The 19,618-nt window shown below is 56.9% G+C and overlaps 4 protein-coding genes across 4 annotated transcripts; 2 read left to right on the forward strand and 2 right to left on the reverse strand.

Moving 5' to 3' along the window:
• Positions 1-2,168: 2,168 nt before the first annotated feature.
• On the reverse strand, positions 2,169-4,761 carry VOLCADRAFT_93520 (uncharacterized protein; the record flags this gene model as incomplete). Its single annotated transcript, XM_002952811.1, has 5 exons — positions 2,169-2,300; positions 2,742-2,818; positions 2,957-3,067; positions 3,538-3,745; positions 4,498-4,761. The coding sequence occupies 5 exons, from the start codon at positions 4,759-4,761 to the stop codon at positions 2,169-2,171; spliced, it is 792 nt and encodes a 263-aa protein (XP_002952857.1).
• Positions 4,762-5,084: 323 nt separating this feature from the next.
• On the forward strand, positions 5,085-6,993 carry VOLCADRAFT_93521 (uncharacterized protein; the record flags this gene model as incomplete). Its single annotated transcript, XM_002952741.1, has 6 exons — positions 5,085-5,225; positions 5,583-5,660; positions 5,812-5,904; positions 6,236-6,322; positions 6,667-6,762; positions 6,886-6,993. The coding sequence occupies 6 exons, from the start codon at positions 5,085-5,087 to the stop codon at positions 6,991-6,993; spliced, it is 603 nt and encodes a 200-aa protein (XP_002952787.1).
• A 374-nt stretch (positions 6,994-7,367) lies between these two features.
• On the reverse strand, positions 7,368-9,841 carry VOLCADRAFT_105683 (uncharacterized protein). The gene is made up of 6 exons (XM_002952812.1): positions 9,607-9,841; positions 9,423-9,534; positions 8,787-8,952; positions 8,441-8,571; positions 8,079-8,134; positions 7,368-7,895 (listed from the first exon to the last, which is right to left on the reverse strand). Exons 1-6 carry the CDS (start codon positions 9,670-9,672, stop codon positions 7,824-7,826), a joined length of 603 nt encoding a protein of 200 aa, XP_002952858.1. The 5' UTR covers positions 9,673-9,841; the 3' UTR covers positions 7,368-7,823.
• Positions 9,842-10,225: 384 nt separating this feature from the next.
• VOLCADRAFT_105684 (uncharacterized protein) lies at positions 10,226-19,618 on the forward strand (the record flags this gene model as incomplete). The annotated part of the gene is made up of 16 exons (XM_002952742.1): positions 10,226-10,270; positions 10,422-10,875; positions 11,276-11,422; positions 12,134-12,366; positions 12,611-12,769; positions 13,494-13,717; positions 14,115-14,274; positions 14,660-15,214; positions 15,363-15,482; positions 15,973-16,087; positions 16,486-16,640; positions 17,152-17,302; positions 17,428-17,643; positions 17,898-18,052; positions 18,294-18,502; positions 19,259-19,618. The coding sequence occupies 16 exons, from the start codon at positions 10,226-10,228 to the stop codon at positions 19,338-19,340; spliced, it is 3,180 nt and encodes a 1,059-aa protein (XP_002952788.1). The 3' UTR covers positions 19,341-19,618.

Consider the following 19,618-nt stretch of genomic DNA (forward strand, 5'->3'; position numbering starts at 1 on the left):
CCAATTACTGCCCTAAATTCTGAACTTGTGAAAGCTTGCTTCATCCTCAGTTGAAAGGAAGCTCAAAGGAACATTTAATCCCTCTAATCCCGAGCTGCAATCCAGTTGCGATGCTCTCAAGGCTTAGGGGGCGGAGCTCATGTGCGATCAAGGGGGGCCCCGCCAAGAGGGCTCTTGGATATTTTCTGTTTGTAGGTCTTTTTGTAGGGGTTTGCAGCTGTCCCTAAGGGGGTTTGCACATTGGCGCAGGCGCACCATGTGGCCATCTAGGGACCGGCGCGGCTACGTAGGGAAGGGTTGAGGCGGGCGGTGAAGGCCATGCTCACCTCGTGAATAAGCCAGGCAAGGGACGTGGGGGTGCATGCTTGCCGGTGCTGGGCAAAACACGTTGCCACGTACTCGTTCTCGAGTTGGTTATGGCCGTTGGGAATTAGTGCCTCCCCCAAGGAAAGAAGGAAAGAAACGTTGACACCTTTCACAACGGAATGTGTGAGATGTGTGCAATCCTTGCACCGTATACAAGCGATTGGTGGTGGGGTTCGCCCGGTGATCAGAAACGTGAAGGGTGCTGTGTGCGAATGCAACTCTATTTATGTTGGTGGATGCGTAGACAAATGCCTGTGCTTATCTCAGGGACGCGTAGAGACATACGTATGTAGTTGTGCGCGCAATGTCTTAAGGGACGCATAGACAACATGTGTACGTGTACTGTGCGTGCAGCTCTTGAAGGAGGCGAGTGAGTCCGCGGTTGTGAGCGCAGCGGGGAACTAACATGATACGCAATAAGCCGTCAGATAAGTTAGGTTTCAGGATCCAGAGCCTTGCGCAGCGGAGCGCCAGTCGGTGCTGGACTGCGATTTAGCTTTCCATCCTCCTTGCATCCCCTGGACGCATTACATCGTGGCGGCCGTTTGTTTATGCCTTCTCCAGGCTCTCCTATGGCCCTGGAGAATAAGGCCGACCCAAAAGTCACTGTCCACTGCAGTGCAACGCGTGCGCACGGACCCATGTACACCTGCACACACGTATACATACATACACACACCACGAACGCGCATACGTGACATTCTCACTGCTTTGGGCCAGTAATCGGGTGGCGCGATCACGCGGCTACCACGCACACGCACATACACGCGTATGCACAGCCGCAAGCGTACGTACGATTATGCACACATTCTCTGGGGTTTCCGGTCGATGAGCCTGTTTTGGAACGACCTAGGGCAGTTGACGAGATGTCGGCTGGACACTTGAAGATGACAGCTTGCAATTTTATAGTCGCACTATCATATTTAGCTTTGTTTGGATCAAGCACTATTACCATGTATTTATTAAAGGATGGCTGGTCAGTCGGATGGATTAAATCAGAAGCCGACCGCGTGGGCTGCGTTAACAGCCAGCTTCCACGGCCGTACCCGCTTCATCGTGCTGCACGACATCCTACTTTTCGCCAAAACACACATTTATCCATCGCACATCATGCGACATCACATGATGCCACATCATGCCGAATGACATCTGTATGGTAATCTATTAGTGGGTGTGGGACGGCGTGGGCACTGCACGGCTTTTTAATAACGCCTAACGTTGTCCTCTAAGTTGGGGAAATCCCTTGGCCAGCAAAGTCATAGCCGCCCTCTAAAGATATCAGCCACATCCAACCTTAAAAATTTAATACCAGGCACTCCGCTGGCTGGTAGGAGCAAAACGGAGCTCAACCCCAGTCCAGCAGGCACCCCAAAGACAACAGGGGGATAGCGAGAATCACAGATGGGGCCCCATCCATTAACGTACGAGTACTGAGCGGCAGCTCGACCTCACACGAAGCCACCTGTAAGCCACCGTCTTCCTTTTCACGGGACGGTTCAAGCATTTGGATATGCGTTTGGGCTAAAACACATCGGCGCTGCAGATCCTCTGCCCACGTGCAATCCCCATAAGCCCTATTAGTTTCTAACGGCCAGCAACATAAACGAAAGCGCATGAGCAACCGATGTATCAACAGGGATAGACATATTGGCATGCGGCAACCCCGTCCAGCGCTTGTATTTAGTCATTTTCATGCCTGGTTGCTTCCCGTCCTAGGGGAAATCGTAAGGTACTGCAGACAGCCTCTCGTTGGTATAGACACCAGCACAGACGCGGACCTCCTGGCCAACGTATCAGATACATCACTTGGCGGGCGCGGGCGGCTGGTCGATCGTCTTGGCCACCTTCTGCAGATCGGCCATCTCGAAGCGCATGACTGCCTGAGCGGTGGACGGGTCTCGAAGCGCGTCCAAGATCATGAGGCGCGCCACGTCCTGAAGGACAGAGCAATGGCACATGCGCGGGATCACAGCAGTATTGGCATATAAGGGGGGAGAACGCGCCCGGCGTTACAAAAGCGAGCAGCGCCTTGTAGCCGACTAACCGCGCCTCAATGGTCACGGTAGAAAGCAGGTGCGCAGCGAGACAGGGCCACGTCAGGTCCGGACCCGGTTGGGACGGGGCGGTACAGAAGGAACACAGTGGAACAAGTAGTACGGCATCAGGATCCCGACTTAGCGAAGCCACGGACAAGGTGTGAGGCCCACACGCCTTGCCGTGACCTTGACAAAGCACCAGGGCACTGCCATAGAGCAGGGAAGCACTACGGCACTGGGCACAGGTGATGAAATCGCTGCATTGACCGCTGGAAAGGTCCAAACACACGAAGGGCCCAAGTGAGGAGACAGATGAGGCGGGAGCCGGCGCGAGCACACCTTGACGTGTATGGATGACATGAAGTTGAGGGCCATCTTCTCCGCGCCTCGGGTCTTATCACCTCGGTCTAGCAGCCCTGGACGGAAGATGGACACGCGGGGGAAGCCCTCTTGGAGCACCGCCTGCTCTGCCTACACACACATACACGCACATACAGGGGCCATTTTACTCGCTTTGCGTCTATTGATAATTTAGACGATGTTCCCTTACTAACAAAGGGGTGCCTTCCCTATACCACGGGGGCCTAGCCAAGCGGCGGGGTCGCAGAGCACGGTGAGACGGCACACGATAAGCAGGAACAAAGGCACGCGACAACACTTAAGAGCTGGGCAGTGGACACAGAGGATCATTGTGAGAGCCAGTCGGTCATCATCCTCTCGCACGTTCCGTGACATTGCGCGAAAAGTCCATTATCCTCTGTCCTCTTAACCCGGGGATAGATCGTTTTTAAAGTTCTTCTGGACTGTGTGTTCTTTGCTTAATGCGGATTTTCTTTTTGCGTTGTTTACAAACCGGGTTTTGTTTGAGCTGTGCTAAACTATATCTATCACCGATTGAGTGTACCGCGTCTGCCACCGCCGCTGGTGTTTGGCAAGCAAGGGTAGCATCAGCATGCGCAAACGCAAAGCGCTAGACCTCAGCACCCTTTCACGTGAATTCTGACTCGCCAGAGCCCGTCGCGGTCAACAACACAAAACCCAGCATAAGATGCGCCCCTCTCACAACCGCAAACACCCTGCCCATCGTTTCCTATTTCTGCCCACCAACAGCCCCATCCTATCCGCCCATTCCCACCCGCCCGCCGAATCACCCCCACCATTCCCTTAGTCTTGGTGTAGAGCAATGCGTGGAAAAGCGCCAAGTCATTGGCGGGACACTTGTGGTTCGCGCCTTGCGCGGAAACGAGTGAGAAGTGCGGGACGCCCGTCTCCTTGGCCAGGCGTGCGGATGCAGCCACGTAGTCGTGGTCGACCTTCTTGAAGGCCTCCGCACTCCCAGCCGTCTGAGAAGGTGTTGCCAGCAGTGGCCACAGCGACGCGGTCAGTCAGTTTGCAAGTCAGATGCCAAGCGGTCATACGTCTTTCAAGGGAAGGCACGCAATCGCTTGTCCCGTTGTGCAACTTGCTGATACTGGCGGGGACCGCAAGTGCGTGGCCGTGTGGGACCGCAGGAGTTCAAAAAGTAACATGACCTAGTTGCATCCTAAAACCTGTTTCACGGCTTGCTGTAATGTGGGCTCCCGTGGAAATGCCGGTGGGCTCCCGTGGAAATGCCGGACAGAAACTGGCGGACCCGGGGCTGCCAAGGGCCTTACACTGCTGCAGACAGAAAAGATAGCAGCCCCCGGGAGTAACAGTAAGCTCCAGTAGTGATGAGGGGCAAATTGTCGGAACTGTGGAGCTGTCAAGCTAAAGAATTCATAGAATTTCGAAATGACAGGACGGAAAGCTGCCGTACGTAACCTAGCCTGGGAATACATTGACATAAGGTGACCAGCAATATAGTGGCATCTGGCGACGTTTAAAACTGCGTCCCGGGACGATTTTGTGCGACCTCGTGGTGAGAAGTAGTAGTTGGGTTCCTAGCACATGCCCTGCGACATCGGTAATCTGAGGCTTTCACGTGCGTATGGAGCACCACCCGATTGCAGCGCGCTGCCAACTTCGAGCACGTTCGACGCGGGAAACCCTTGCCAAGCAGAGAGTAGGGGTGTTAGACTTAAAACCCTATGGTGGACAAAAGCCAAGCGCTCACCTTGCGTGTTGTGCCCAGCGCGCAGAACACTACATCAGCACCTGTAAATGCTTGCTTGGCTTCTACCTCAAGCGCATCCATGTTAACCTTAGCCTGTACTAGCTCTGCTGTTCGCTCTGACTCAGCCGTGACAATATCAAGTGTTCGACGGCCGACGGTGACGACTTTTTTAAATTTGGGGTGCACAACTAGCTGATTAACAAGAGCCTCGCCCACAGCGCCTGTCGCCCCGAGGACGACTGCAGTTAGGCCGGCCGTCGTCATTGCCTAAAAATTTAACTTCAAGGACAGGATGAAGGCGCAATTGAGGTTAACTACCTGTTAACCTGCTCTCTGTTCACTCTTTCCGTTATTTCCGTTTAAACGTACAGTGCCACTTAATTTGGCGATTCCTTGACGATGCCGCAAGTGGACATTTCGTATACTTTGAGGCTTATTTCTCGCTTTTGCAATATATCCGCTACTCTCACCCTAGAGAAATGGTTGCGGTTATAGGGCACCTTTGTGGTTTCTTGTGTTATCTTCAGGGGCGCACTGGTCGTCCATTAGCATGTTTAGCTTCATGCGGCAGGCTGATGGCCTCTGAGATGCATGTTCTGCCATCCACGTCAGGCGTTGCCGTTGGGCCCTTGGTCCCTTACCGCGCCCTGGCAAGTGCGGCAAGCCCCGAGGCTGAGAAACCTTCCCTGTGGCTGGATGACACGCGTGAGGCATGGCGGCCGACGCAGGTGCGCGGACAGGGTTGCTCCCTCCAAGCGTTCACACCTGGGGCCCTATGTAACCAGGTGCAACGCAGCACCGTGCCAACTGCCGGCCAAAACTCGCCGACTTTGGCCGTCGTAGCGGCAGCGTGGCCTACTCCACGCAAGAAATAGTCATTCATGAAATATATGCGGGCACCGTGTAATACTATGGTTGTGGGCGCTGGTACCTAAACAGACACGCCCTCTGGCGAAGGTTACACACCGGAAGGCGGTCAAATTCAAAAGGAACACAGCGATTGTGTATGACTCCTCTGTCAATTCCTTGAAGTCTCTCTCTCTCTCTCAACTCCTTGGGTGACACTATCTTACTGCCTGCCTCAGGGACCATCCGGGTTTGCTGCTGAGGCAGGTCAATTACCTCGGGTGGCATGCACCAGCAGCAGCAAACACGAAACCAAGGTGCGGCATGGCGCAAGTCCAGGCCTGTGCGAAATGTTTACAGTTCCCTTGGCATATTTGGAACGGGGATTAGCGCCCTTGCCATGCCTGCTCGGCCCGGAATTCGCCACGTGTACGAGTCATGACTAGTATGCCACCATGGCTCCCGCAGGCTGATTCAGATGCTGCAGGATTAAACGGGCACACTAAGGGGGACGTGGCACATACTGCAGCTGAAATGGATGAAGTTTTCAACATTCTCCAGGTGCGCCTCCTTTAAGATCATGTAAAAATGACGTCAGGTAGATCTTATAAAGAATTGAGCTACGAATTAAGGTAGTTTGGTTGGAAGAGGGATTTAACCAGTGCCGGAGCAGGGATGGTATGGCAGTTACGGCGCACACAACACATGGGGCCTATGCTTGTCACTCAGACGTGCTGAACCTTGGATTGGGGATCAGGAGAAATACCATCTGCTCAGGGTAGTTGATGTTCCCTGCAGCACCGTGTGCGGTACAGCTGCAGTACGCTGGTATTGACTGCCCTGTCATGCGCTCGAGTACCCCAAGTGGCCGCAATTGTTATTTACTGCTCAGGAGATGGGGCTGCAGCCTGGCCGACACTGCGTGGTGGGGGATGGACTCGCCGAGGTGGAGGTGGGGCTTTACCTAGACGGAGTGAAGGTGAGTGCGCAGGGAGGGATGCAGAAATTCAGGGTGATAGGCGTTGTGGGCGGCTCGTTTCCCTCCTTTCATGCTGTTCTCTCTACACGATGCATGGAAATGCGGGAAAGCCTTTACGTACTTGCATCTCCCATTGAGGGCTGCAAATGCGCCGGTAGCTAGGACTGTTGAGGATGGGTTAGGCCTTCGCTTTTGCGTGAGCGGGGGAGCTGACTCTTCTGCGCCGACACGGCGATGCTCGCCCTGAAATTGGAGCGTGCCTCGTAACTGCCCCTGCGGGCAGCGAGCCTTATGGCGCGCGCAAACAGGACTTGTGTAATGTGCGGGTGACGCCGCGAACGCAGGTTGCTGTGGACATGGAGCTACACCGCCCTTCGCACACGTTGGTATCAGATGCAAAATCGTATGCACTGAAGCGGGCGATGCGCAGCGTGCTGCAGGTGGGCAGCAGCAGGACCCACAGCGGTTACTTTAACTGGTTTACATTGGATGGATTACGAAAAGGACCAGGGCCCACCAAATCTCTACGTCCTTCAGCCTCATGGCGTCTAAACACCTCACAGGAGGCGTTGGGTTACGAAGCTGCCAGCGCCGGTGTCAACATGATTCCCAGCACGCGTGCTGTCAGCGGTGTAAACCTGCATCCTTGTCAATCCCTAGCTCCGGGCTGAGGTCAGGTTCACCACGCTCCTGTAACGCAACGGTAACAGAGAGCTTAAATGGCCCGCCCCGGGCCCCCGACTTTCATGGCTCTTGCTGCAGGTGCATGGATGGCACCTCGTAACGCTGGTTGCAACCGACTGGCAACAATTGGATGGCCAGCAGAAAGCGCACTACCTGGCGCATTGCATTAACCATGCCTTGGGCATGAGGGCCCAGGGCCAGGTAGGGCACGGCCACAGCCACGACGTCGGCAATGGGCAACATCACCATAATGGCTGCGGGACAAGCTGTTGTGGATCGGGCTGCGGTGACCCCAGCCACCAGCATTAGCTCATTCTGACGTGCAGTGCCGTTCGGAGGCGGCGAAGCGGCGCGCATACCGCATGGATACAATGGATACAATGGATACACGATGAGGCATTGGCAGGCCTTGGGCTGGCGCATGGGCAGGTACAGAGGACTTGGATGGATTTTATACCAAAAGCCATCCGGAACGACAGAATAGTATAGTGCAAAGCTATCCAGGGGCGCTTCACGAGCATTGCACCCCGTGTCACAGTATATGATACGTCGCCAACAGCATACTACTGCCGAACTTGAGAGCACGATGAGCGTGCACGACATGCTGCTTTTAAATACAGGCATAACTTCTGCACAACCCTGGAGCCACGGTATAGGATGATGAACTTGTGCCAGGCGGAACCGGACACGCTTCATACTGGCAAACAGCCTGAAAACCAAACAGCTGAGTAGCCGCTCCCAGCACGCCTTCTGGTCGGAAGGTAGCGGAGAGCACTGCATCTGTCCCCATCGGAGCTGGTTCTGTTGGACGGCACAATCACATCTGGGTAACAGACGCCACGGCTGGGTCTCGCCCGCTTCCATCCACATAGCCGAAGACGTCCATGTCCTGCAGTACAACCATCCGATGGGAAAGGCGAGGACGTATGCGACATCTTGATGGGGCACTTAGGAGTGGCCAGCAACACCTAAGGAGTATTATGGAGTGTGCGCAAGCAGGTACTCAGGCACATGCTGAACCCTGTAGATGGCGACACTTGAATCTCACGTAGCGCCAAGGTGCCTAACTCACCTTGGTCAGGAGGTTGATTTGCACCTTGACGTGGCCGCCGGACTGTACGCGCGTTACTGTTGAGGGGGCACAATGCGCGGTGTTACTTGTGAGTCACTCTTAAGAGTTAGCACCTTTTACAACAGCCATGAGGCTGTCGGGTGGAATCAGGGGCGTAATGTAACGTTGGCCTATCGATATTCATGATGGCATGTACTTAGGAAGGAGCGGGAAGGCTGCAACAACTCCCGCGGCGATGCCGACCGTGTATTTCACTCGCCGGACCTTCAGGATGCATGGCCATCGTGTCATGTGTTCCCGGGAGCTCTGCTGGTCCAATGCCCTGGTTCCTTCTCAATTTGGGTAACTTTACTCGATCTCACCCTCTCTGCCCTCGCCGTAGCTAGGAAATTTAGGGTCTGAAAACTCCGCCGGCATGCCTGACAGCCACGACGTCAGGGACTGCAAGGCAGAAGCAGACCGCGGCCTGAAGAGCCGGAGGGTCAGTTCGTACCTGCGTGGGGCATTGGCACGAGGTGGAGGGACGCGAAGGCTCATTGAGGGTATGCCGACACGGTCTGTGTGCAGAGCAAGTGCAGTCTTCGCAGGAAGCTAAGCGTAGAGGGCCAGGCGCGGTCGTGCTCTGTGATCCACGCAGCGGTGCCTGCAAATTGCTTGCCATGCCCCTTGCATCATCGTTCCACGGTCATCCGCAGTGCCAACCCCTACCTGCCAGCCGACATGGGTAGGTGCATGCAGCCGTATCCTTTAATGACGTCCCGCCCAAACATGTCGAGTCCATAGACAGCCACGACAAGTTGCGGCCATCCAAAGGCGTTGGTGGTCTTGTAGGTGATGTCGATGGGGAAGTTCCACACCAGCACGCCGTCACGCCCTATCGCGGATGGCAGGATGGAGGGCATTTAGTAGAGGGCACTAGCACCAGGCTACGTGTCCGGGACGGCAAAAAGTCTTCCAGGACTGGATTTAGAAATTTCATGGATAGCCAGTACAGACTACAGCTCTGGGAGACCCGGGAGCTGTGGGTGGTGGAGATACATTGGTGCGTGTGAGTTACATGGTCGTGGGGTGCGTTCCTTGTATCTGCAAAACGCCCATTACGAGCCGAGGGCTCTAGGGCTGCAAGATCGCCTACAAGCACCGTCCTACCTCGCACTTCAGACAAAGCAAGCGATAAAAGGAGACTAACGGCCAAAGCGGGCGATTTGTGGTTGTGATGGGTCCGGTATACGTTCCAGCATCCTTGCTAGACGTTCAGGTTCCTACTTCAGAGCGTCTTCACACGTGTTGTGTAAGGCAGGGGGCACGGGCGGGGTTGTCAGGGCACGGGCGGGGTGTTCGCACCTTCGGGTACGCGTGCTGCCTGTGTGATGCCCTCCTCTAGGCCGTCCAGGAGTTGCCAGTCCTCACCGGCGACGAACTGAAACTTCAGGTATGCGTTCGTGCAGTTCGGTATCTGTGGCAGCACCTCTACGTGTCAGCCACCGAGGCCCCTCCAAAACAACATTTACCTAGCAAACGATCCCACCTGCGCACACTCTATTTGCCCCGTGGCCAGAATTGTAAACGAGCTAGGTCCTGAACTTTCACCCATTCAGGAACTTGGTCAAGGAGGACCTTTCGAGACCGGCGTCAAGAGGCAAACTATCTGTTCATGAAGACAGATAAGGAAGAAATGTAAGGAAGGGGCCCGGAATGCACGATCTCGTTTAGGTTTGCAAAGTACCAATCCTATCCGCTTCTCGCGGGGGCGTGCGCGTTAACTTGCTGGACTGCTAAGTAGTTACATTAGTGGAATACATAACCTTTCTTCAAATTGATATGATGTCGGCATGCTAATGCACTCAGCACCTGTCCGTGGCGGAATTCAAGTGCAAGCGTCGTACTTACTTAGAAGAAACGTTTGGTCAACACTCTAGGCGATACGGGGCCAGGCTCTGACCTTCGCTTTGTTATTCTGAATTTCACAACGCATCTTTGACCACATCCTGGTTACGCGCAGTCGACCATCCTTACGCATTTCGCCCCAGTCTTAGCGCGGACGATTTCCCTGTAGCATGTGAAGATCTCCCAACTTCATAATTAGGATGGGAATCCCACCTTGGCTTTTGCACCGACAACCTTGAAGGCCAAGGGAGCGCTGGCTTATGGGAGACGAAGCATCAGCAGGGCCTCCTCCGGTAAATCGCAACGTTAGTTGTGCCTATTATTTGATCGCCTGGAACAGAGGCAGGCTGCGGCGCGTCCCCAGCCCAGCGGAATCGCTTTCCACATGGTTGTGAGGGCGCCAAGTATCCCCAGTCGTGTCGGAATGTTTGACATCCGCAATTACTACATCCGCAGGCCGAAGAGGGGGAGGTCCCTGTAGCACAGGAGGCAACCGTTGCAGCGGCTGAGGACCAGTCCGGTGCTGCTGCGACTGAAGTAGCAGCGGTCGATGGAGCAGCGCCGGCAGCAGATGCGGAGTCTGGCACAGGAAATGCCGAAGCCGACGGCGGGGGTGATGCTGCTGGCACGGGCGCGGAAGGGGAAGCAGACCCCGCAGCTGGCGACGGATCACCTGGAGCAGACGGAGCAGAAGGGCAGCCCTTGGAGGCTTCAGCCGAGGGGGCAGCTGCAGACGGCGTCACAGATGAAGCCGCAGTACCCGCTCCACCTCCACCACCGGTTGAGCTCGAACCTTTGCCCGAAGACTATGTCCCAGTGAAGGACCTGCCCCCTCTTCCGGAGGCGTTTGCGCGGAATGAGGAGGGCAAGCCCATCCCGCTGCATGGCGTTGAGTCTCTCTTCCTGACAGGTATATCACGTATAGTACCGTAATTGCTGCAGGGTTCCCTGACAAGGTGACATTGTCACTACGGGTTCAACTCCGGGGATTGTGAACGCTCTCAGTGGGCCAAGCCCAGGAGCAAGACAACACACAGCTCTTAACCTGACGCGTGGGAGAAGCACAAAAAATGCGCGTGGCAGCAAAGGGGCTGAGCCACAGGCTTTTGGGAGCGACATCCAGTCCGCCGCATCGCCTGTGTCTCAGCATGTTTACAACATGCCCTGCCTTCTGCTATTCTCTCTATCTCGCTCTACATTGTTTTATTTTTCATGACATGAAAGATTCATGGCCAGCGAACGGGACACAACTCTGTCACGTCAGTACGGTATCACTGCATTCTGCCCTATGTCCCTACCGTGCTGCGCAGGCACCACTATCGAGCTGGTGGGGTTGAGTGGCCTGGGCCCTGGCCACATCATGGGGGAAGTGACGAAGGAAGTGCTGCTAGGCGATATCCAGTTCCGTGGCGCCATTAGCGACTTCCACGCACTCAAAGCTCGAATTCAGGCTGCAGGTAGGTAGGGAGCTACGGGAAACAGGGGGAAGAGAGGAACGGCGCTACAGGCGAACGGCACCGCAAGCTAGGCCCGCACAGCGAACCTATGGTGGACAGGGTGCGGGTCGCATGCGAGGGAATGCAACGGCATAATCTGGTAGATATCGCGGATCCAAACATGACCCAAACGAAGGTCATAAGGAGGTAGAGGTTAGTTTGGTGTACAGAGGCAACGAACATATGGCACGACCCAAAGTCGATGGGCGGACCGTCCTCAGGTCAGGTCAGGTGCTCGCATGCGGACGAGCAGCGACACCGTCCTACTGCCCCCTCCGTGAGGATCACCAGCAACGGGGAAGGACAGTTACATGCATTTGCGCTCGCGGCCTTAGCATTTTTGTTGCCCGCGGTAACTATGTAACCAGTATGGTGGGGCAGAAGCGGTATGTCCACGATTGAAGGCAGAGGGACCCTCGCTGGGGAAGGAGGATTTGCAATAGCGCCCTCCCGCCCTCAGACAGGATAAATAGATGGCAAGTGGGTGTCGTCTGTATGTGTGTGTACGTGTGCTGCCAGCCAAGGGCAGGTGCTAGGTAAGGGACAGGAAGGCGCACTCGCCTTACAGCCCCGAGCAGGCGGTCACCTCGCCAGCTACAGGCCCTACGGCGGAGGTCTTGGCTTGCGGACCAAAAAACTTGCAAAACACTGCCAACCGCCAACTGCCTGCAGACTATGACCCGCTCCTGATCCGCATTATCGAGGATGATCTGTACGGCGACGGTAACAACTTCGAGATCGCGCTCGCGAAGGAGGCGGGTGAAACGTGGCGGGCGGTCGTTGAGGAGGCGGAGCGGCGTTCCAAGCTGTTGGAGCTGGAGGCAGCGCACGCGGCGGCGGAGCGTGCAAAGCCGCGATCGAAGCGTGCAAGGAAGGTCAATCCCTGGCAGAGCATGGGGAGCGAGGTGGGTTCAGTATTGTGTCCGGTGGGCTGAGAATTAGGCGAGGGGTAAACACCGCCTCGGTGTTTTTGCGTCCCTTTCCTGTTTATACCCCTTTTGAGGCCGCTGGCTTGTGTGTCCACCTGCTTACTTGGCTGCACTCGCTTTATACATTTTGGTGTAAATACCATGTTCCCTTTCCGTTTCAACACATGGTGGACCCATTGTAACAAGTTTTATCCAACCGCTTGCTGCTTTGCCCGCGCAGTTGGACATTGAGGAGGCTTCGGTGCGGCCACGTCGTGAACCCATTCGGCTGGTGGTCCAGCGGAAGCGGCGGGAGTTCCACCAGAGCGGTATCAAGCTGGCGGACAAGGACGCGCATGAGTTGTGGAACAGCAGCCAGATGGAGTGCAGACCGTTCAAGGTAAAGGGGAATGCAAGGGTGCCCCGGCGGTATAGGGAAGGAATGGCCTGAATGCCAGCGCTTCGTAGTGGCTACGTTTGCATCACCGTCAGGCGGCGATCAGTAGTACTATCAGCCGCGTGACGACGACAAGCGGACAGGAAGGAGAAGGGCAACATGCAGTATATGCACACACGCGCGAATACATGCGTCCGTGGTTACGTATATGGTGGACGGGGAGACGAGGGAGAGGAAAGGAGTGATGGCGACTAAGGGAGGTAGCATTGCCTGACGCTTGCTTTGCCTGGGGATGGAACACAGAAGAAGCATGAAGCCGCAATGCATTGCACACGTGGTGGAAGAGGAAAGGGGGCGGAGGGAGGGAGCTGAAACGGGGGAAGCCACAAGCCCAAACAAGGCCTTTACCTGATTTGGAGCCCGTCCTGAGTCCCGAGTCATCTTCGCCCTTGTCGATCAACATGGTCAGATTACGAAACTGCCAGAAACGGCAAAGTCATTAATAACTTTGCCATCATCAGGGACGCTCTCTTGGAGTCCCGCCCCATCCTTCTGAAGCTGTTTTCTTCCAGTTCAAAGACCTTCATCCCAATATCCGCCTCGTGCCGGGCAGGCTCCCTGCAGGACAGATTAAAACCTCCTACACATGCTCTATAATCACGGGGCCACCACATGGACCTACACACGCCTGACTGGCTAGAGCACCCCCCTCCCCACGGCCTTACAGGACCCCAACTTTGACATGCGGCGTATGGAGCAGGACGTGGGCGTGCAGGCAGTAGCGCCGTTGCGTGACGCCAGCACACAGTCCCGTGGGGCCATCCCGCCACGCCCCGCCGCTACGCAGACGCAGGCGCTGGACATGGATGAGAAGGGCAAGCGGGAGACGTTGCAGCGGCCGCGGGGCTCTCCGGGAAGCGTGGCGGACTTTTTGGAGCGCGTGCGAGACCAGTGAGTGGGTTCTGGGACCTCGGGAACTAGATTTGAACTGGTGCGTGGGGGAAGGGCGTGGGGGGCCCCCACCACGGAGCGCGGCTGCTGAGAAGTGGATCCTTGGCCTTTGGGTACGTACCGCATTTTCAACAACAATTTCCCTCGCGAAATGAAGAAATCTGGCTTTTTTTATCAGAATGTTAGCAAGTTATAATCTCAATTTCCATCCACCAGATATAGCGTTGGGCTGTATTACTAAGTGGCGTGTCAAGGGGCGTCCATAGAGCCCCTGGCTACACCGATGGCCGGAACCCACCCGCATACCCCGCGCTCCAGGCCAAGTACTTGCACGTGAACGCCCTTTTAACCTCTCGCCATGAACCCAATCCAACCCCACGTCATCACCGTCTCGTAGATGTGAGGTAGCCCTGGTGCAGAACGAGATCACCAACATCTTCCGGGACGATCTGGCCGCGCTGAATGACGAGGCTGATGGTGGCGGCGGCGGCAGCCGCAAGGAGACCCTGGTCTCCGAAGCACAGTCCTTCACGCACCTGACATACTCCAAGAATAAGGTATTTGGGACACGTCCTGCCTTTTCCCCGTCCGCCAGCTGCAGGCATGCCTGTGCGCAGTCCCGCCCTCATACATCTGTCAGTTCTACGTCTGGTACACTCTTGCCCTGGCAGCAGCTTCACCCGTTCGTGGTTCGTCCTTCCCCCCAACATCTCCCGTGTGGCAGTGCACACGCTGCTGCTTTCCTTAGTCCCTGTCCTGGTACTTTAATGACCTTCTTCCGTCCTCCCCGCCCACCCCGGCGTTTACCCCGCACCATTTAGTTCCCTTCGTGGCCCTTCGTCCCGTCCCACATCACTGCCCCTATCTCAAACCGCTTTCACCTCATGTCGTTCCACGAGCCCGTACTCCTGTACCCCGCTCTGCGCCGCGCCACACACGCAGGTGGTGTCCGCCATCCAGTGGCTGCCCCACCGCAAGGGTGTGGTAGCAGTAGCCTGCACGGAGGCGCAGTCACACGCGGAGCGAGTGTCGCGCATGGGCCGCACCGCCCCCGCGCACATCCTGCTGTGGAACTTTCGAGACCCCATCCATCCGGAGCTCGTGCTGCAGAGCCCCTGGGAGGTCTTCGCCTTCCAGTTCAATCCGTTGCAGCCGGATCTGCTCACTGGCGGCTGCTACAACGGCCAGGTGGTGATGTGGGACCTCAGCACGGAAGTGGATCGACTGGGCCGGAAAACGGCTGGCGGAGCCGCTGCCACCACTGGCGGCGCAATCAAAGGCGGCGCGGATGGGGCGCCCAAGGCAGCAACAGATCTGACACCGCCGCCCTCGGCGGCGGCTACGGCCGCCGTTGGCGGCGGCGGAGCCGGCGCTGCCGGCGGCGTTGGCAGCAGCGGAGCCGGAGATGCGGGGGCTGGATCGGCGGCCGATGGCGATGCACACATCCCCGTGGTGAAGCACCGCTTCATGACGGACACGCAGTTTAGCCATCACCAGGTACATTGTACGGCGCAGGGCGGCAGCGCGCCATGGCTTGGTTTTCCCTTTCCCGTCCCCGCTGCAGGCCGACTTTCCTTTTTACCCTTTCCCCTCTCCTCTCCCCTGCTTGGCCCGTCTGGTCTGGTTCGATCTCCCTCCACCCCAGGTGGTCACCGACCTGCAGTGGCTGCCCGGGGTGGAGATCAGCCACCGTGGCAAGGTGACCAAGCTTGGGGAAGGATCCAAGGAGTGCAACTTCTTCGCCACCATCGCGGCGGACGGCAAGGTACGAAACAAACCTATACTTCAGCCAAAGCCACACCCGCCTGCAAGTAACCTTGGACCCCACTTCCGAGGGACAAGACTGGCGGGCTGGGCGGAGCCCGGCAATGAGGGGGCGGGCATGCGACTCAGTCCGTTTCCCCCAAGGTGTTCACCCCTGAATAGATGCCGCATGGCCCAGAAGCCTCCCACTCTGTAACAATTCAATTCAAGATGCCGCAGTTTGTTGTTGGGTTCATAGCACTGCAGCCTATCAGTCGCATGCCTCGACTCTTGGGACCCCACTTTGTGTGAGACCTCTCTCCTGCAGCACAGTCCTGGGCTGCGCCGCCCGGCGCATTCTTTTGCTGTACCGACGAATGCGCGCGTATCCTGTTCCATCCGCCGCTCCGCCGTTCCGGCCTTGCCGGATCTTTGCCTTCGTAACTGACGTGACCCTGCCCTCCGGCCCCACGGTTACGCACCGTCACTCGGCCGGTCCTGGTCTCGTGCAGGTGCTGTTTTGGGACGTGCGCGTGGAGAAGCTGTTGAAGAAGGGCAAGAAGGCGGATGACCTGTTAGACCTGGTATGGAAGCCCATACACAGCGTGCACCTCATCAGCCTCATCGGTGAGCCTGGAGGGGGTTCGACGAGATGAGCGGGGCGGGTTGGGATGAATGGGGTGCGGTGGTGCCGGCTGCAGTTGCGGGTGTCGGCGTTCGCCATGGCTATGCGCTTTTGTGCGGTTGCGTTCTTCTCATGGCAGGCAAGCAAGGACGAGGACTGCGTCGCTTTGCGTGGTAGAAGAAGAGGCGATTTGCCGTGATCAAAATGCGCATATGTGCGCGTTTTTTTTGTTTTTTTTGTTACAGGGTGGTTAACTTTTTTGGTTAACGTTTTTGTGTGTTAAGGAGAGTGTGTTGAGAGGAAAGCATTTAAGATGCCATGCCGACGGAGAAAGCTCAAATCAACAGATGATCGCCGTCCAGTGTGACGACTGTGAGTGTTTGTCCGCCTGCATCCACAGGCATGGACCTGGGCGGCACGCGCTTGGCGTTTGACTTCCGGCGTCTGGAGCAGGGTATGTTCTTCGCGGGCTCCTTTGACGGAGAGCTGGTGTATGCGGACTTTATCAAGCCTGAAGGAGAGGAAAACCCCGACTATGCCAAGAGCTGCCTGCAGGTAAGCAACCCACACCGTACAGTCCACTGTACAGCAACTTTGCAAGCGTATACCGCCTGCTCACGGATTGTGGCCTTGGAGCAAGATGATGCGTTCTGGCGCCTGCTGGTGTCGGCGTACATTCCGTGCAACCTCATAGCTCTTCTGGTTTGCTGCTTCTTTGTGTCCTAACCCCGTTCATCATTCATACCTGTTTCTTATACCTGTTTCCTATTTCCGTGCAAGAAGCCCTGCATGGCAAAGATCCCCGTCCAAAAAACTGCAGCTGCGCACCAAGAACACGCATGCCCACCACAGCGATTTTGCAATCCACGTTCCTGCCGTCCCCTCACGTCCGTCGGTCTATGCCAAACGCACCTGCACGCTCCCTCCCCTCCCTAACCACGCTCCCTGTCCCTCCCTGCCCTTTTTATCCAGTTTCATTGCTCGCCATCATCTTGATCCATATGGATCGCTGTCTGTCTTCCCCTCCCGCTTACCGCGCCCCCACCTTAATCCTCGGCCCCAATAGGCCCACGTGGGTCCTGTCATCGCCCTGGAGCGGTCGCCCTTCTTCGAGGACATCGTGCTCACGTGCGGGGACTGGCAATGGCAGTTGTGGCAGGAGGGCTCATCCACACCGCTGTTCCAATCCGGATACGCACAGGACTACTACACAGCAGGTGCGGTGCGATTTCGATATCTGCATATTAGAGCCCCCGAACGCTAAAAGCTAAACCCAACACAAACCAGCAGTACGTACTATTACATGAGCTCAGCGCACGTATCCATTCTCCGCCCCTCGCAGCCTGCTGGAGCCCCACACGTCCCGCCGTTCTCTACCTGGCCGACCAGTCAGGCAGTCTGGAGGTGTGGGACCTCCTGGACCGTTCCCACGAACCCTCCATCCGCGTCACACTGGCGGCCACACCCATCATGTCGCTCGCCTTCAACCCCATGCCGGCAGCGGCGTCGGCGGCGCAGCAGGCGGCCCAGCAGCTGCTGGCCGTCGGCGATGCGACAGGTGGGTGGGGACCGGCGGGACCGGGGACCGGGATGGGGACATGCGGATGCGCATGCATCCCCAACGGTCATGAGCTTGCATGAGTATGTGAAATTCGGTCTAGTACCACAAGGCTCTACCTCATTCATTGGCACTGGTCTGTCTGTCGGTCCCCGACTTCATGCTGTTTTGGGTATCTTGTCCTGAATCATCGCTTCCTATGGGTATCTTATCCCACCGAATCCCGTTACCCCCATTCTGCCGTCCTGGAATAGGCGTCCTCCGCATCATGGAGCTGCCCCGTAACCTACGGAGACCTGTGCACAACGAGAAAAAGCTGATGGGCACGTGGCTGGAGCGCCAGCAGCTGCGGCTGGCGGACGTCGGGGCCAGGCAGCCCACACGCGCGGCAGCGCGCAAGGAAGCCGAAGTAGGCTCGGTTGTGCATGTGTGTGTATGTGTGTTTCCGTGCGCGCATGCTGAGTTGCGCGTCTCAAGGCCGAATCTTCCATGTGCTGCTGACGCGGTCGCGTCTTGCCGTCTCTGGAAAATGGTTACAACCCACTAAACCCGCGCCATGGAGCCGACCCTCTCACCCACCCACCAGCAGTTCGTGCTTTGAACCTAGGTAATTATATTTTGCATTTTGGACTTCATCCGCATGCATACAGGAGCGCAAGAAGGAGGCGGAGGCAGCTGCTCTGGCGGAGGCGGCGGCGCGCGAGGCGGCGGCCAAGGATGCCGCCGCCGCCGCGGCCGTGGGACTGCCGCCTTCCACCGCCGACCGCAAGGACAGAAAGGGGCAGCACCTGGCCGAGTTCGACGAGAAGGCTGAGCAGGAGTACCTCAAATTGGAGGCGCGGTTCAAGGCACAACTTGGGTTGGTGCCGCAGGATTCGAACGGCTCCATGGCTGGAGGATTCTGAGGTTGCGGCTGCGTGCAGGCGGGGGCGGCGTGTGGCGTTGTGGGCTATGTTGTGGCCGTGGGGGTCTTGGGTGATGGAGCAGTGTATATGTTTTAGGGGAACATCGCTCGTATCTCCCCCACGTGATAGGTACGGCACCCGTACAAACTTTTGGGCTGCGTTCCTTCCTGCCTTCCCTGTTGAAGGGCATCGTATGCATTGCAAACTGTCTAGTTGTGTGGTGGCTATGGAGCTGTCGATCAGGAGTGTAGTGCGAAGCCCTGGTCTGCGGAAAACTTCGTGCGGGTTAGTTGCTCCGTGCCCATTTGTAAAGATCAACAGCTGACCCAAAGCCGCGTGGGAGCTTGGAGGGCCTGCGGTATGGCTCGGGGCGCCCGATGGCATCCCAGCTGGCTGGCGACGGTCGGCAACTTCGCCGTGCGAATGCTATGGCTTGGAGGGCCTAGAGGGAGTGGGGGATACGTCCTCTAGGTGAGCCGGACATAGGCCCACAAGGCCTACACTGTAGGGCCTGCTGGGGCCGGAGTTGCTGCTGATGGTGCCGTGGGAAGGCGGGATGGGCCGCGACGCAGGGTGAACGCGTTACAGAGGCCTTTCCTTCGGTGTTTTCACCTTGACTTCCAAAGCTCCGGCCAAATGCATGCGTATGCGCATTGGTTGCGTGTGTTGCACTCTGCGCTTGCCCGTCCGCGGCGTCCATTGCTGCGTAGGCAGCCGTCTGGTGGCGCTTGTGTATGGTGTGATGTCAGGGAATCTTTTCATTCAGCAGGGCAGTCCGTGCTTCCTGGGTAGAACGAGGCCTGTTGGGTGTTGCGGCGGTGATGTGGTGTATGGCGCGGATGAGAAAGCACAGCCAACTAGACAGCCGAGTGCACCCACCGCGCCCTCCACAAACGGGTGTTTTTGCAACGGCTTGAGGCGAGGGGGCCGGTTGGTGCTCTTGGACCGGGACGCGGTAGTCGTGAAAGGACTGGCGTGGTCCTAAACACTGTAAACCACACCATCGGCTGTGAAGCTGCCGAGACGCTAACAGTTCACTTACGGACGGCTCTTGTAAGTAACATATGTGC

The sequence above is a fragment of the Volvox carteri genome (genome assembly GCF_000143455.1).
Source record: "Volvox carteri f. nagariensis unplaced genomic scaffold VOLCAscaffold_32, whole genome shotgun sequence".
NCBI classification, from domain to species: Eukaryota; Viridiplantae; Chlorophyta; class Chlorophyceae; order Chlamydomonadales; family Volvocaceae; genus Volvox; species Volvox carteri.